This window comes from Populus alba, chromosome 19 (genome assembly GCF_005239225.2).
Source record: "Populus alba chromosome 19, ASM523922v2, whole genome shotgun sequence".
In the NCBI taxonomy this organism is placed as follows: Eukaryota; Viridiplantae; Streptophyta; class Magnoliopsida; order Malpighiales; family Salicaceae; genus Populus; species Populus alba.
The window spans coordinates 13,382,008-13,397,541 of NC_133302.1; the positions used below are offsets into that span (position 1 = coordinate 13,382,008).

General features: G+C 34.9%; 2 protein-coding genes across 2 annotated transcripts; one reads left to right on the plus strand and one right to left on the minus strand.

Moving 5' to 3' along the window:
- Positions 1-465: 465 nt before the first annotated feature.
- On the plus strand, positions 466-7,894 carry LOC118038720 (ERAD-associated E3 ubiquitin-protein ligase HRD1B). The gene is made up of 8 exons (XM_035045134.2): positions 466-627; positions 914-1,460; positions 3,047-3,223; positions 4,511-4,660; positions 4,751-4,959; positions 6,310-6,463; positions 6,906-7,179; positions 7,646-7,894. Exons 2-8 carry the CDS (start codon positions 928-930, stop codon positions 7,838-7,840), a joined length of 1,692 nt encoding a protein of 563 aa, XP_034901025.1. The 5' UTR covers positions 466-627; positions 914-927; the 3' UTR covers positions 7,841-7,894.
- Positions 7,895-11,896: 4,002 nt separating this feature from the next.
- Positions 11,897-14,255, minus strand: LOC118038721 (probable serine/threonine-protein kinase PBL25). The gene is made up of 4 exons (XM_035045135.2): positions 14,016-14,255; positions 13,724-13,910; positions 13,048-13,439; positions 11,897-12,933 (listed from the first exon to the last, which is right to left on the minus strand). Exons 1-4 carry the CDS (start codon positions 14,223-14,225, stop codon positions 12,187-12,189), a joined length of 1,536 nt encoding a protein of 511 aa, XP_034901026.1. The 5' UTR covers positions 14,226-14,255; the 3' UTR covers positions 11,897-12,186.
- Positions 14,256-15,534: the final 1,279 nt, after the last annotated feature.

Genomic DNA, 15,534 nt, shown 5'->3' on the forward strand with positions numbered 1-15,534 from the left:
ATTATTATAATAATAATAGTGATAATTGCATCATTAAATGTTATATTTATTAGAAATTAAGTTTTATTATTTTTTTATACATAATATTTTTAATTTAATATCATATATTATTGGTCTGAAAAGTTTACGTGACTTTTTATTTTTATTTTTTATTTATTATTATTTTTTAATTTTATTGTTAATTATTAATTTTTTAAAATAAAATAATTATCTATTTTTTTAAACCTATTAAATAAACCAATTTATATCAAATATCAAATTATTTATTAAATTTTCTTATCAAATCATCATGAATTTTATTTAACAAAATTTCCCAATTCACATATGCATTCCTGTCCCTATGAGAGAATTGTTTTTTTTTTTTTTGAGAAACTTGTAATTCGGACCCAAACCTGTCAAAGACTCAAAATTCGAACGGGATGAGGAAAAGCCAGCTCCTAAGAGACGTGGCTTCTCTTAATTGGGTAGGGTGACTCGACATATGTATCATCATTACGGATCAACGAACAAGTTCTCCTTTTTCTCCTGGAAAATCTAAAGCCACAAACACCACCGCATAGAGTTCGAAAGCAATCTTTTAATTTTTTGTTTTTTTAGCGTTACAAGAATAGCTATATTCTTACAAAGGTAACCGATTTCATTTTTTCCTTGCAATGATTTAAATTTTAATTCTCTGATTCTATATCCTTCGATTGTTGAATCAGTGCTGATTTTTTTTCTTTATTTTTTCAAAATTAGGATCTGTAACGGATTTTGATTTTGGTAAATAGTTGTGTTTGTTGGTTTCTGAGTGATTTCGATTTTCTTTTTAGATTCGTTAGGGTTTCATTGGTTATGTTCTGTTGATTATTTTTAAGTGGGGAATTGTAATTAGGGTTTGTTTTAATCAATAATTTACGTGTTGATTATGTAGATTGGGACGAAAAAATGATGCGGCTGCGCACATACGCGAGCCTCAGTTTGGTGGGTGCTCTAGCTGTAACTTATCATGCATTCAACAGTAGAGGCCAGTTTTACCCAGCTATGGTTTATTTATCCACCTCTAAGATCACTTTAGTCCTTCTTCTCAACATGGGTTTAGTCATTATGTGCATTTTATGGCAATTCATTAAGCGGCTATTCCTTGGTTCCCTCCGTGAAGCTGAAGTTGAGAGGTTGAATGAGCAGTCGTGGAGAGAGCTCATGGAAATTCTCTTTGCCATTACTATTTTTAGGCAGGACTTCTCCGTAACCTTTCTTGCCATGGTCACCACCTTGTTATTAATCAAGTCTCTGCATTGGTTGGCTCAAAAGAGGGTTGAATACATTGAGACAACACCATCTGTTAACTGGTTATCTCATGTTCGGATTGTTTCTTTTCTGGGTTTCCTTTTTCTCCTAGACAGCCTGTTTTTGTACAGTTCTGTAAAGTATTTGCTTGAAACAAGGCAGGCTTCAGTGTCTCTCTTCTTCTCGTTCGAGTAAGTTAATGTGCTCATGCCTTTTCCATTTTATTTATCTTCTATTTCATCACAATTACATTATGTTCTTACATTCAACTGCCAGAATTATTGAGCCATCTAGATGTTTCCCTTATATCTTTTATTATGTTTTTGTTTATGCTGGCTCTTAATAGCTTGTAATCTCATACCTTAACTGGTCAGCTGCATTAATGATCCAAGGAAAAATAGAATAAGAAGAAGAAACCAAAACCAAAGCATAAGAACAAATGGTATACTCATTGATTTTCAAATTATTCAAATGGTATTTAGAGAACACATGGAAGTTAAGTAGAGGCTTGAGAGATACAATCTTAAAATATAGAGAAACTTGGTCATATAGCAATGCAATTTGATCATTACTGTGCTACAAATAGTTATCTTGCAGCTTAATTGTTTTTAACTTTGTATCTTCAACTCCAGATTGGTCAATGGGGGACAAGTTTTGGTTAAAACTGGAACCATGACAATGATGGAGTTGTGGTTGGTTTCAATTTTCAAGTTTTGGTTAAATATGACTGTTTGCGACTTACTAGTTTTCAGGATATGGGGGAAGTTATCAGTTTTGAGTGTTAGTTATTTCTTTGTACACCATCTGGAAAGTTATGGGATTGCAAGCTATCAATTTGAGTGACATTTCTTTCTTTCTTCCTACTTGATTTTGAAAGTTATGGTTGATTAGTTTAACTTAGCAACAGGTCATCTGAACATTTTAAGTGTTTTTTGTGATTCTGACATCAGTTTTGCTACTAGACTTGTAGCCTGATATTTATTGCAGAATTTGGATCTACTAATGGGCATGCATATTTGGACTGATTTGCAGCAAAAAATTGAATAAAGGAAGTTTACATGGTGAAAGAGTAAATTGTTTGAAGCTAGTGATGGCCTGTGTTTATGTTCTGGAAAAATCTTGAACTCCTCATTTCTAGCATACTTTTCTTTGTGAAAGGAGAAGAAAAATTTAATTTAGAAGTCATATAGATGATGCTCTGTAAGATAGCCTCGTTCTTTTTTTTTTTTTTTTTTTGTGTGTGTGGGGGGGGGTTAGGGTTTGAGTTTCTTTAGATTTGATAAAAAAACTGAACATGAGTTTTCAGCTTGAAATTGAATTTTGATTTAATCTCAAATGGAACTTGTGCTACAGATAGTTAGAGATGACTGTATTCTTAGCATGTCAAGGATTAACCGGGGAAGTGCTTGTAGATTTGATCAAAGCTGCATGGGAGTTTTCAGCTTGAAAGAAATTTTGATCTGATTTTAATTTGCACCCATGCTGCCAAAAGTGTGGTCCTGGAAAAATCAGCGGCAGCTAAAAATGCTGTGTTCTAATTGGTGTTTATTATCTTTTATTTGGATGTCATCTAGATGTCCCTTCTCAGGTTACCTGGATTCTTGAAAACAATTCTAGAAAACTTGGATGTTATTGTAAGAAAACCAAGCAATATCGATTTTGATTTCTCCATGCTTGTGAAATTACTCAATTCTACACTTAGGAACACACTTGTTTGCAGTTTGAAATTCCTGTGTTCATGTTTGCATTCATTAATGTCTACCATTTTGAATCTCAGGTACATGATACTGGCGACAACAACTGTGTCAACATTTGTAAAATATGTTTTCTATGTGAGCGACATGCTTATGGAAGGACAATGGGAAAAAAAGCCTATTTACACCTTTTATTTGGAATTTGTTCGGGACTTGCTTCACTTGTCTATGTATCTGTGCTTCTTCCTTGTCATTTTCATGTAAGTAATCAAGTTTGACATTAATTATCATTCTGGCATCTTGTATATATGATTTTTTTTTCTGTATTTTACCCTGTTCACCCACATGGACATTATGTTTTTATCAACTATGATATTGTTGGATCACTGAGAGTATGTAATACATGCAAAGTTATATGCATTTACATTCTGCAATGAGAGTATTTGATCACGTATAGATCTAACACTTGTGAATGATGCTATGTGATGTTGACTTGGTTCCACAATGATGAGTTGTAGATAGACAAATTTTACTTGGCAAATATTGTAACATCTTCCCACTAATTTTCATTGTAGAGATATTATCAGGCTCTTGGAGTTTTTGACTGGTAGGATGTATTCCAACTATAGGATCTTTCCTACTATCGATCTGATTTTTAATGGTTATTTTCATTAATATCTCTTGCAAAATGGTTTATTTTTTCAATTTTTGACATGTGTGTGTACATGCGCGCATACACGCACATTCATTTATATGTGCACGTTTTCTATTTGCATTTACAATTATTTTGGAACACAACCTTTTAATACCTAGAAAGGAACGTCATTGGCAGGAGTTGCATTTCTATATTTCTAGAAGGGCATGCCAGATAAGTTCTCCTCTAGATCTTGTTTGAAAACTGTTATAAAGGGAGGATTTGGGAAACATGGAACTGGTTTAACAAGATAGCAGTTGTGCTATTGGGTCTGATTTTAATTTCTGCAGCACCCCTTTCCTGATCCATTATAACATTGCATGCCCACCCATGGACACGTGTTTCTTCTTGGAATGACATCGAGATTACACCTCAGGTTGACCTTGTTATTGTCACTTCCTTACACTGATTTTCAACCTATTTATCTTGAAGCCCTTTATGGGATTGAAGTGCATTAGAAATTTTGTTGATGGTATAGGACATTGCAATTGTACTATATAGAAAAACTTGTTTCGATGTGTAGATTGAAAGACAGTTGAAAGTGGGTATTGTAGAAAGCACTGTGGGTGGTGGCCAAGAATCATGTGTAAATATTTTTAACTGTTGGGATTTTTGTTGAAATTGTTTGCTTATATGGAGTTTTGTTAAAGCTGTATTAATTTGTTACAATCAATCAATTTGTTTATTTAGAATCAATCAATTTTGTTCCTGTAGAATTGCTTTTCTCTTGCTTGTTTATAGATGTTTTAATACATTCAATGTTATACACTGCACTTCAATCCTATATTTTTTGATCTATTTGTTCCCTGAACACCTTCTTGTTCCTCTACTAAATCTGAGTTTATTTCTGCAGGAACTATGGTGTGCCTTTGCACTTAATACGGGAGCTTTATGAGACACTCAGGAATTTCAAAATTCGTGTTGCTGATTACATTCGTTATAGGAAGATCACTTCCAATATGAATGATCGGTTTCCAGATGCAACAGCTGAAGAGATTGATGCGTGAGTTCTGCACCTTCTCTAGCACTTATGTTTATGACATGTTATTGAATATGTATGTCATTCTTAACTTTTTTCCTCATAAATTTTCAGAAGTGATGCAACCTGTATTATTTGTCGTGAAGAGATGACCACAGCCAAGAAGTTATTATGTGGACATCTTTTTCATGTTCATTGTCTGCGTTCATGGTTGGAGCGACAACATACTTGCCCTACATGCAGAGCCCTAGTTGTACCACCTGAAAATGGTGTCAATGCAGCTGGAGGACAACATGGAGCACAACCAGATACTCACCAACCGGGTAATTATGGTGACATATCATTCTTCTTATTGAAGCTTATTTTACAGAGCAGCTGTTATAATAAATCATGTTATTTGAGCACTGTTTTGGATTGAATGCACACACATAAATGACAAATTGTGTTTGCAGACAGAGTTATTACATGTACTGATCTGGCAGCTTTGTAGAAGTCAGCAAATAGGTTATATTTGTTAACTTTTGGAATATTCACGTACATGCATGCATGCATGCCGATGTGCATATGGTTTGTACATTATAGACAGTGATGATGATATTGCTTTCTTTTCTCTAGGTCATAATCTTGAAATTGTAGTTGTTGAACAAGAAACTTGATGAATTTTGAAGAAACATGTGGGAAATGAGTCATTTTAAATCCTCATCTTACTCATTAAGTAGAGGCTGTCTTGTAGTTATACTAGCTTATACTCACCATTTTTTAATGAAAACATGAACAATGATATTGGTATCTTCAATGTTATTATTAGGCGCCATCTTGCTGCCTCAAAGGTCTCAAGGTGATGCGATTTGATTTGGTGCTGTGCCTCATGCCTGTTGCAAGAGGCACTTGTGTGCGACAATGCCAACAGACCAGTTACTTAGGATGAACACATTTCCATCCTAACCCTGTCTAGATAGCACATCCACTGATTCAAAAGTTGTGGAACCTTCAATTATGGATATAAATGGGCTCTCGCAATCCTTGTTGCTTTAAAGCCCCTTTGTGCCTTCAATGACTGACTTTCTATTGGATTCAATGTACAGCTTCATTAATTTAACGGAGAAGGTAATGGAGCAAATGAAAAGTACATTGAAAAACCATAGAAAGAAAATTGAAATGAATCTTACCACATGGGATGTGGCAAGAAAAAGGGCTTTTATTCTACACAGGCAAAGCATGATTTACCTGAAATGAAAGAAGAAATATGACTTGAATCATTGAGGATTTCAACTATTTTTGGAGAACAGATGAATGAAGTGATTTTAGCTCATTTCCCTTTTTCTGTGCATATTGTGTTACTGGCTGTTAGTTGGATGAGGTCTGAAGCCAGTTTCATCCAAAAGCATTATTAATAAGCTATGTAATCATGCTGTGTGATCAAAATAGGAAACTAAGCTTTTGTATAGTTATTTTCTTGGATGGAAATAGTATCACATGGATATAAAAAGAATCACAATTTTCCTCATGGGTTGTATTTTTTCCGATTTTGTTCTTGTTATTCAGTGTTCTTATTTTTTCAGTTATCTTGTTGGAGCAAGCATTGAAACTTACCCTTTATGGTTTTATATTCTTTCAGTGAAGCTGACTTGATGCTTTGGGTTTCATTTGCTAATTTTTGTGATTTTGAACAGAAACTGGCACTGCAACATCTGCAACTCGGATTTCAGCTGGTGGAGTGGCTGATGATAGTTTGAGCAGGAATCAGGTCAGACTCCAAGCTGCTGCCGCTGCCGCTTCTGTATATGAGAAGTCATTCACATATCCTTCAGCAAACACTATAATGTGGTATGCTCTTCTTTGCAGTAGTAATATTTTATATTACCAAGCAGCATGTGCACCATGTCTGATCTTAATTCCTTTAACTCATCTTATGTTTGGTTTCTATGCCTTTGGGTCTCTATTGTCGCACACACATGCTTCTTGTATTCTTGTTTGCAATCCATGTCAAACAGTTTGAAATGGACTCTAAACTTGGCAACTCAGAAACATATTCATGTAATGCGTTTGTGTGTTGAAACCAAATAGAGTATTAAGTTTTTGTTCATGAACCAATCCTGGTTTGACTGCTTCGACTGTCTGATTACTTTCTTCATTCCCAATTCTACTATTTACTTTACAGACATGATGAAGGCCCAGCCTATATTTATGTCCTCTCCTAATCAATCTATGTTTCCAACTAGTGGTTCTGGTTGAATTTTGGAAAGAATTAATCCTTCTTTATTTGTAGGTCACCTGGATATGCCTTAGTCCCTCAGGTTCAGAGGCCTTTGGCTGAAACCACCAATATGGAGCCAAGTGGAGATCAAGGTGTCGTTGGACAACCACGGCTGCAATTTTCTATCCAAGGTGGACCCTCAAACTTGACCTTGCCTCAACTTCCCCACTGTGTCTTTGTCCCCTTTCAGGCACCTGGTGCTTGTGTGTATCAGGGAGAGAGAGCGTGCAATACACCAAACTCTGAATTGGAAGCTCAGAAAAATTTTCTTCAACATCAGATTGAGGTATCATTGAGTGCACTTAACAGATTATTATTATTATTATTATTATTATACAATGTTCAACGTGGAGTTAATCTTATTAGTAATATTGGCAAGATTTTGATTCTGCAATCTTTTCGAGGTTAATTGATAAATGTTATTCAATGCATAACAATGTTAATTACTCAAATACTGTGGCACAGAAAGTTACACTATTTCATACAGCTTTGTTTATGGGAATTGATTGCCTTATATGCGCTATATTAACAAGAGAGATTATTAGGAAACCCTGATGTACCCCACCCCCCCAACGTAGAAGTGGAAGCCATGGGTAGTTATGATGTGGGTGACGGAAGTTCCAAATAATTTTTTCTAGTACATTAACAATGCATTTGTTCTAGTTGATTGTCTTCGAGCTTAAATATTTGACATTTTAAGCAAAATTACATTGGTTTCTCATTGACATGTTTCTCATGCCATTTTGCAACAGGTCCTGCAAAGTCAGCTCCAACTACTACAGAAGCCGGAGACTGAGGAAAGCATGCTTTTGGCTCCCACAACATCTTCAGATAATAAAGGCAAGACTGTTGCATCATCACCCTCTGTATCAGAGTCTGGTTATCACGCAGAGATTGGCCAGACTGATGATGCTGACACAGCGAATAACGTAGATCTCAAGCCTTGAGGTTGCAAACTAGTATTTTTTTTTTTTTGAAATTTGAATAATAGTCTTGAACTTTTAATAAAATAAACTATATACTTCTATTTATACTAGTTCTAAAATTATTTATAGAAAATAATTTCTAATTAAAACTTTCCTAACTAATTGTAAATATAATGCCACTCCACGTTGCAACAAATTATAGAGTTTTGAGAAACTTATAAGCCAAAGGAGATAGATATTGTTGTGATCCCTCCATTTTAATGAGACGAGTAATGCATGGAAGGTATATCTACCTCTGCAAAAGTGGGATCAATTAACATTTATTAGGATTCCGTTTACCATAGATTTTGAAACCGTGAGAAATCTAAGCTGATTTTTTTTCCACGGAGTCTCGATCAACACATCAAATTTTAATTTGGAAGAATAACCTTAGTTTAATTTATTAGTTATTTTTTGTCTCCAATTAAGGATGCGTGAACAACAAGGATTATATTGAGGTTGTTCATATCTCAATTAAAAAAATTATAATTTTTAGGGTTTAAAAAAATTACAAGTCACTTATTTTTAATACTTATTTTTAATAAAGATATTGAGTGATATAATATTTGTTCTTGTTTTATTATCTTCTCCGATCGAGCATGCTAATCAAGATGTCATTAGTGAATAAATATGGCATGTCTAACTATCTCAGGGGCTTTAACCATCACTAATAGATTGAGAAACATTTTCTCTATAAGGATGAGCAAAAACCCTCTATAAGGATGAGTAACCCCATAAAAAATTACATATTTCTTTGAATGAATCAGGCAAGATCTTGTCCCTAGTTAGCTACTCTATATTAACATATTAAAGTTGATAATGGACCAATCTTTCAAGTAATAAATATGGAGTTCTGGACCTTTAAATGAGTGTGTTTGTTTTTAAGGATAGATATGCATCCCCTCTACATGGTTCATGTAGCCCAACGGTATGATTATCTTTTAAATTTCCCGATAACCTCGTTAAAGTAGCACACTAAGTCAGCCATGATTGAAGAAGAAAAACTCCCTTGATTGACTAACCTCGTGGCTACTTTCTCTTGATCAAATTGAACCCACAAGATGACAAAATGAACTAGATTTTCTTTTTCTAGGGAGATTATGAAAAGGATGTGAGGAATCTTTCCAAAACAACCTTTTTTTTTTGAAAAAACATTTTGGTTTTAGCAATATTTGTTGGAAGGATTTTGGTGATACAAGAGCAACTGCTATTTAAGGATAGGGGGTTGGAAAAAAAAAGGGAGAGGAGAGAAACTGAAAACACCGAAAGAATTGAAATAAATCTTATAAGTGATTAAGACAAGTTAAAGAAAGAGTGCACCAAATTGAGAGAGAAAGAAGGAAGAAAATTCAGACTAGTTAGAGGTGAAAAGGAGCTGAAAATCAAAGAGAAAGAAACTGATGATCTAGAGGAGAAAGCCATATCACTCTTATTGTAAGGTAAACCTTCAAACTTTGAGGAGGAGGTGAAGCTCAATGAGCACACTACCCTTTTTTTTTTTTTTCATGTTTTAGTGTTTCTGTTTTAAAAAAGAAATTAACACTTATCCTACTCTAACTTTTTTAATTTTTTCTGTTGACTGGAATTGAGTTTCCTTTGACTGATTTTCCTTATGCTTTGCCAAACATGGAAAGTGGTTTCCAGAAAAATAATTCCTAGAAACAAACAAGGCATAAATCACATTGTCGACATTCAGAGAATCATAAAGATATCATCTTTTTTATTTTTTATTCCAAAAGCTGTTGACGCGTGTTGGGTCAAAATCTAGGATGTCAAACCCAAGTCAATGCACTTAAAAAATATTCTCTATATTAGTTCTTAATATTTTTTATATATCTAAAAAAAATTGTTATTAATCCGCTACCCATCATGTTTTTTTTAATATTTGAGAATTTGTATGCATTTATTGAAGACAAGTGCCTTCTTGTGACATGCCTGGAATATGATGCTATGTACCTCGACTATGAGCTTTACATTTCAAGGAAAATCATGTCATTTGCAATGAGAATTTTCTATGCAATGATTCTATTAGTGAAATTAGTAACTCGAACTCTGAATCTCAAGCCATTGTATTTGATTAGGTGTAGTGAACACTTAGTTATAAGTTTAATTACACATTTAATTAATTGAATATACCTGTATAGAAATGAAAGTGTATTTCTTTAATTCTCATTCTAGTTTCTCATCTTTGAAATTAAAAAAAATAAAAATTATTGATTCCCTTGTTCTTATCACTATCCCTTTTTTTTTTTCTTTTTTCATTTCAGAGTTATGTTTGAAATTTCAAAACTATATTATCAAACTTGAAAAACAATTGTCTAAGTTTTCTTTGAACTTGTCAAGTTGATTAGGTTATATTAAAACACTCTTATATAATTTAATTTAAAACTCAGATCAAGCAAGGAGTTGAGTTGAGAGTTTTTAAAATTAACTCATTTGATCAAATTTAATAACAATATTAAAAACATTTACATATCCTAGAATTTTTTTTAAGTTCAAGAAAACTTGGATCCAATTCACACCGTAACGAGGCCAAGAAACTAGTTGTAAACTAAAAAGATTTTGATTTTTTGGTGTTGCCATATTATTTATCATCTCGCGTTTCAAATTTATATTTGATGTAACCGTTTATATATAGACAACTCTTTAACTCTATATCGTTGGAATTTTTTGGCCCTGTTTGTAACTAACTTGAGGATAACTAAAATCTTAGGGTACCATCAGGTGGTGGCGCCGCTTCAGACTTTGGTTGAGCTAAAACCTTGTAAACAACAAAATTATTAAGCTAAAATATAAAAAATGAATCCAAAATCTCATCAGACAATGAATTAAAAAAGATCTGCTAAGCGTCGGAGAACCAATAAAGTCTTACTGGAATTGAAATAGTCAACGACGTCATACTCTCAGTTAAGTAACGAAATGGCGACAGTGCTTAATTTCTGTGAAATCTTTACTCTTTTCTTTTCTCATTGTTATGCATTGAATGTTGAAATTTGGCTAAAATTTGGCCAAAATTTAGAGTTGAAGAGCACAATTAAACAGCTTTGTTTCGAAATAGAGAAAAACAGAAACAAAGAGGAAATTTCCATGATTTTATTGTTTTAGAGAACATAAAGATTTATTTTATGTATTTGTTTTATTTCATTCAATCATACATATTCATATTTTTTTTATTACTAGACACTAACTAAATTAAATGTACCCTTTAATGTATGTATCTATTTGTTTTGTTTTATAGATGAAAAATATTTTACATCCATTAAATACTTTACATGTAAGAAAAATATTTTATTTGTAAAATATTTTATATATAAGCATTTTTCAATAATGGTGGTTGTGAGGTGGTGGAGATAATGAAGATATTTGTGGTGGTGATGGGGAAAAAGATGATGAGATGGTCGTGGTGTTGATTACATGGTGATGATGAAGAAGATGGCCATGCTAGTTAGATAATAGTAATGTTTGTGGTGACGTGGAGGTGGTGGTGATGTGACCATAGTCATGGTGGTAGTGGAAAAAAAGTAGTGATAATGATGGTAAAGAAAGAGGTGGTCGTGGTGTTGGTAGAGGGGGATGTGGTGGTGACATGATGGTGATGATGAAGGAGATGGTGTTGAGGTGGTTGTGGTGGTGAAGGTAATCTTAGTGGCAAAATAAAGATAATGTTTGAAATAATTAAAAGATATTATAAAAGAATTACTATTTATAAAAATACTTTATAAAATTTCATGAGTTGAAAATATTTTCCAGCAAATAAACTAAGTTTGAAGATTAATTATAAAATATTTTATATTGATCAATTTTTTTTTGTAAAATATTTTTCAAAAAAAAAACACAATAAAATATTTTTCAAAAAAAAAATAAAAAAATCTGAAAAATATTTCTTGAAAAAAAAAAACCCAAATAAGTATTAATTGTCCACTAACATGTCATTATAAGAGAAAAATTAGACCAACTTTTTTTTTTTCTATATTAAATAGGCCAAGTTTTTCCAGTTCCGCTTGGGTTTATTATTTTTCTTTACTGTACTGTGGGTGTAGTTGGGTTTGATTCTGATGAAATCATCCGTTGGTAAGTATAAACTTGAAAACGTCCATTAAAAATAAGCATACACAAGAGAACCTTTCTGCGGGTGTTGTTTTCTCAACTAAGAAATGAAATACCAAATTAATTTAATGTGCAGAATGATGGAAAACGACGAGATTGAGATCTTCACGATGAACAAGGACTTCCTTCACCTGATGCGTTGCTGCCGGCGTCTACTTCCTTCCCGTGAGTCCTTCTGTACATAAGAACATCAAGTGATACCTTGCTGATGTGATCCGCTACTATTGTGACTTCACAGATCCAGCTTCATCCTCTAAATCATGGCCGCTGCTGAAGCTTAAAGAAGCGTTTCTGTCTCGTGACTTGCTGCTGCTGCTGCTTCTGCTTTTGCCGCTGGTAGAAACAGTGCTTTTGTGGCTCGAAGAATTGTTCGATTTTTTGCTGCTCTTGCGGTGGAAAGAGGCATTACAATGCGAGCTCCTGCTGCTAGCGCCGTTTGAGGAAACACTTCCATATTGTGATCCTCTACCATTCGATGTGAGCTCCTCCATTCTCCGGCTGTTTTTACGATCGGAAGAAACACCGTCATCCATTGATTTCATGCTGCTGCTTGTGGTGAAGTTTCTGCTCCCGGTAACAGCCTGTTGATCTCTACAGTCACTGTCCCCATCCTCATCATCTGAACTTTCATCATCATGGTGATCTGAAGTATCTCCGTCATGTTCTTTTGCTCTGTCCTTGTTATCTGAACTCTCTTCGCTCTGACTGCCATCGCTAGCCTTATCATCGTCATCTGAACCATCCTTCTCCTCTGAAGGAGGGATCAATAGAGGCATATCAGTAGCTGTTGACAGAAAACTTAGCGCTGTTACAACGTCGCTCATCAAAGGACGGGCTGATGACTCATCTTGCAGACACATTGCTGCTATTGCAACAACTTGATTCAGGTCTTTTTCGGGAAATTGCTTGTTAAGAAGTGGATCGGCCATATCTGGATACTTTTTTGGGTCCTTGAATTTCGGTTGTGCCTGCTTGATGACAAGCATATAACGATTAGTAAATTATTACAAGGTGCTGAAGCTGATTTATGCAAATATATCGAATGCATTGACGAAGAATGATTAAGAAGTTAGATTACTAACCCAAGAAACTAGATTTTGCTCGTCGATGGGTTTCGTAGTGTCTACGGCTCTTCTTCCGGTAATGAGCTCCAGCAAAATAACTCCGAAACCGTATACGTCTGATTTTTGTGTGAGATGACCTGCTCTAGCATACTCCGGAGCACAGTAACCATAAGTTCCCATCACTCTTGATGACGGATGCATTTTGTCCCCGGAAGGCCCAAGCTTGGCGAGCCCGAAATCAGAGAGCTTGGGGGTGAAATCTTCATCCAGAAAAATGTTGGAGGGCTTTAAATCGCGAAATATAACAGCGGGATCGGCTTTTTCGTGCAGGTATTCTAGTCCTTTAGCGGTACCAAAAGTTACTTTCATTCTGGCAAACCAGTTCAATGGCTTCCGTTCTGCTGCTATATCTGCAAATTCGTTGAGTTTTTTCCTCATTAACTCCTTTTCTCGTGCACAAAGAATTCTGAACATGAACTTTCTCTTTCTTTTCATTAAAAAATAAAGCATGGGGAGAATCGAGATCAACACAGGGATTAGATTTTTGAAAACTTGTGAGGTGCACACAGCATGCGTGCGACGTCTCAGAATCTTGATAGTTTGTGAGAGAACGACTGCAGATTATAGGAATGTACGTGCACATATTTATGTTTGAATGCAGAGAGGAGACCAAGGGAAAAAGAAAGAGGAATACCAAGGAGATGATCCTCCAGAGAGCCTCCTGACATTAATTCATGCACCAAAAGCCTCTGGTCTCCATCAGCACAGTATCCGATGAGGTTGACCAGGTTTGGGTGGTGTAGACGACTGAGCGTCAAGACCTCACCGAGAAACTCGTTTCTTTGCAGTCCATTCCTGTCAAGTTGCTTCACAGCCACCACCTATGTTCGCAACAGTAGCAGTAACAGATACAAGAGAGAATTAATGTAAGCTAGATTTTGTTAAGCAGTTTATATAAAACACCGGAAGTTGAAATCCTCAATGACCTGCCCGGTTGATGCCAGCGTCCCTCTGTAGACTCTTCCAAATCCACCTTCACCCAACAGGCATTCTTGACGGAAGTTCCTCGTTGCAGTGGCGAGCTCACGGAAGGTGAAGGATTGGGTCTCAATATCTCTTGTTTCGACATCTCTTTCTTCCTCCATCTTGTTTCCATCTCCGGGTTTCTGTTTCTTGATCTCTGCAACAAACAACATGAGAATTAAGATCAATTCCTGCACGCTAACTAACCTTGGAAATTAATCAAGTATTAGTTTCTTTCAAGTGGAAGTCATTAATTTGAGGCAATTACAGTCCAAACTAAAACCATAAGAATGACTCATTAATTCAAGAACGTATCGAAATTCGTTAAAAAATAATGAGGGTTCCATTTCCCCTCCTCCATCTTACGTAAAAAGAAAGATTTAAATTATAGTTCAAAGAGTTTGCTCTTTAATAATTATAAGTTTGAATCCTTTCAAATCATTAAAATTTTTTATAATTATTAATTTTAGAATCCATTAAATTAATTAAAATACATACAAACTAACATGGATAGCTATATTAATAAAATAAAATCAAGTTTTAGGTTTAAAACTTATTTTTGGCCCCTTTTAAAAAATCTTCCATAGTTCTTACCTCTCTTAAATATGCATTTCTTACGCTATTCAAATGGATGAATTTTCCTGTAGTTACGTGCATATCCCTGGTGGTTCTAGTCTAACGAAGCTGATTTTTAAGTCCCTCCTAAAACCAAATCAAGATTAACAAAAATAAAAATAAAGGCAGTAGAAACAACATGTATAGGAAATTAAAACTATGATTACTTTAATCTTTATCGTTAGGACAATATCAATCTGTATTCTTCTCCCCTGGTACGTATCCGTTTATCTAATTTCCACATATTTTGTTGGGTGAGATAAATACCTTGTACTTCTGGAAAATACATAAACATATAAATCATTTCCATGATACGTGAAAGAAAAGCAGAAAGCGTAGAATTTAATTACATTTGATTTAAGATTTCAAGACCAATATTTGACCTTGTTTTCGATAATTGAGGAACATATTACCAGACAACATCGGCGACCCATTCTCTCTCTTGCTTTTCTGAGATTGGAAGCACGAGAAGCAATTCATCTCTTGATCGTTAAAAGCCTCTGATCAGGGAAATGAGAGGAGCACGGTGATTCTTGGACAAAACGCAACTTGCCAGGCCTTACAAGCCTCTGCGTCAAAAACCATAAAAGCCAGGGAGGGAGCTGAGAGATTTGTGAAGGAGGAGGACAGGGTCCTTCAAGGGAATTGAAGGACCCCACGGGTGGGGAGGAATCAGGCAATGAGAAGGGGAAAAAAAGCTATTGAAGGGAGCTAGTTTTTTGGGCAACGAACATGATGAACTCTTTCATTGGAGCTCTCCAAGAAAAAGGTGGAGAATTTATTGGAACATCTTTGACAAGTGTGCTTCGAGAGGAGACCAGGAATTGCGGAGTTTATATTGTTGTCTTCCCATGCTCCTGGAGAGGG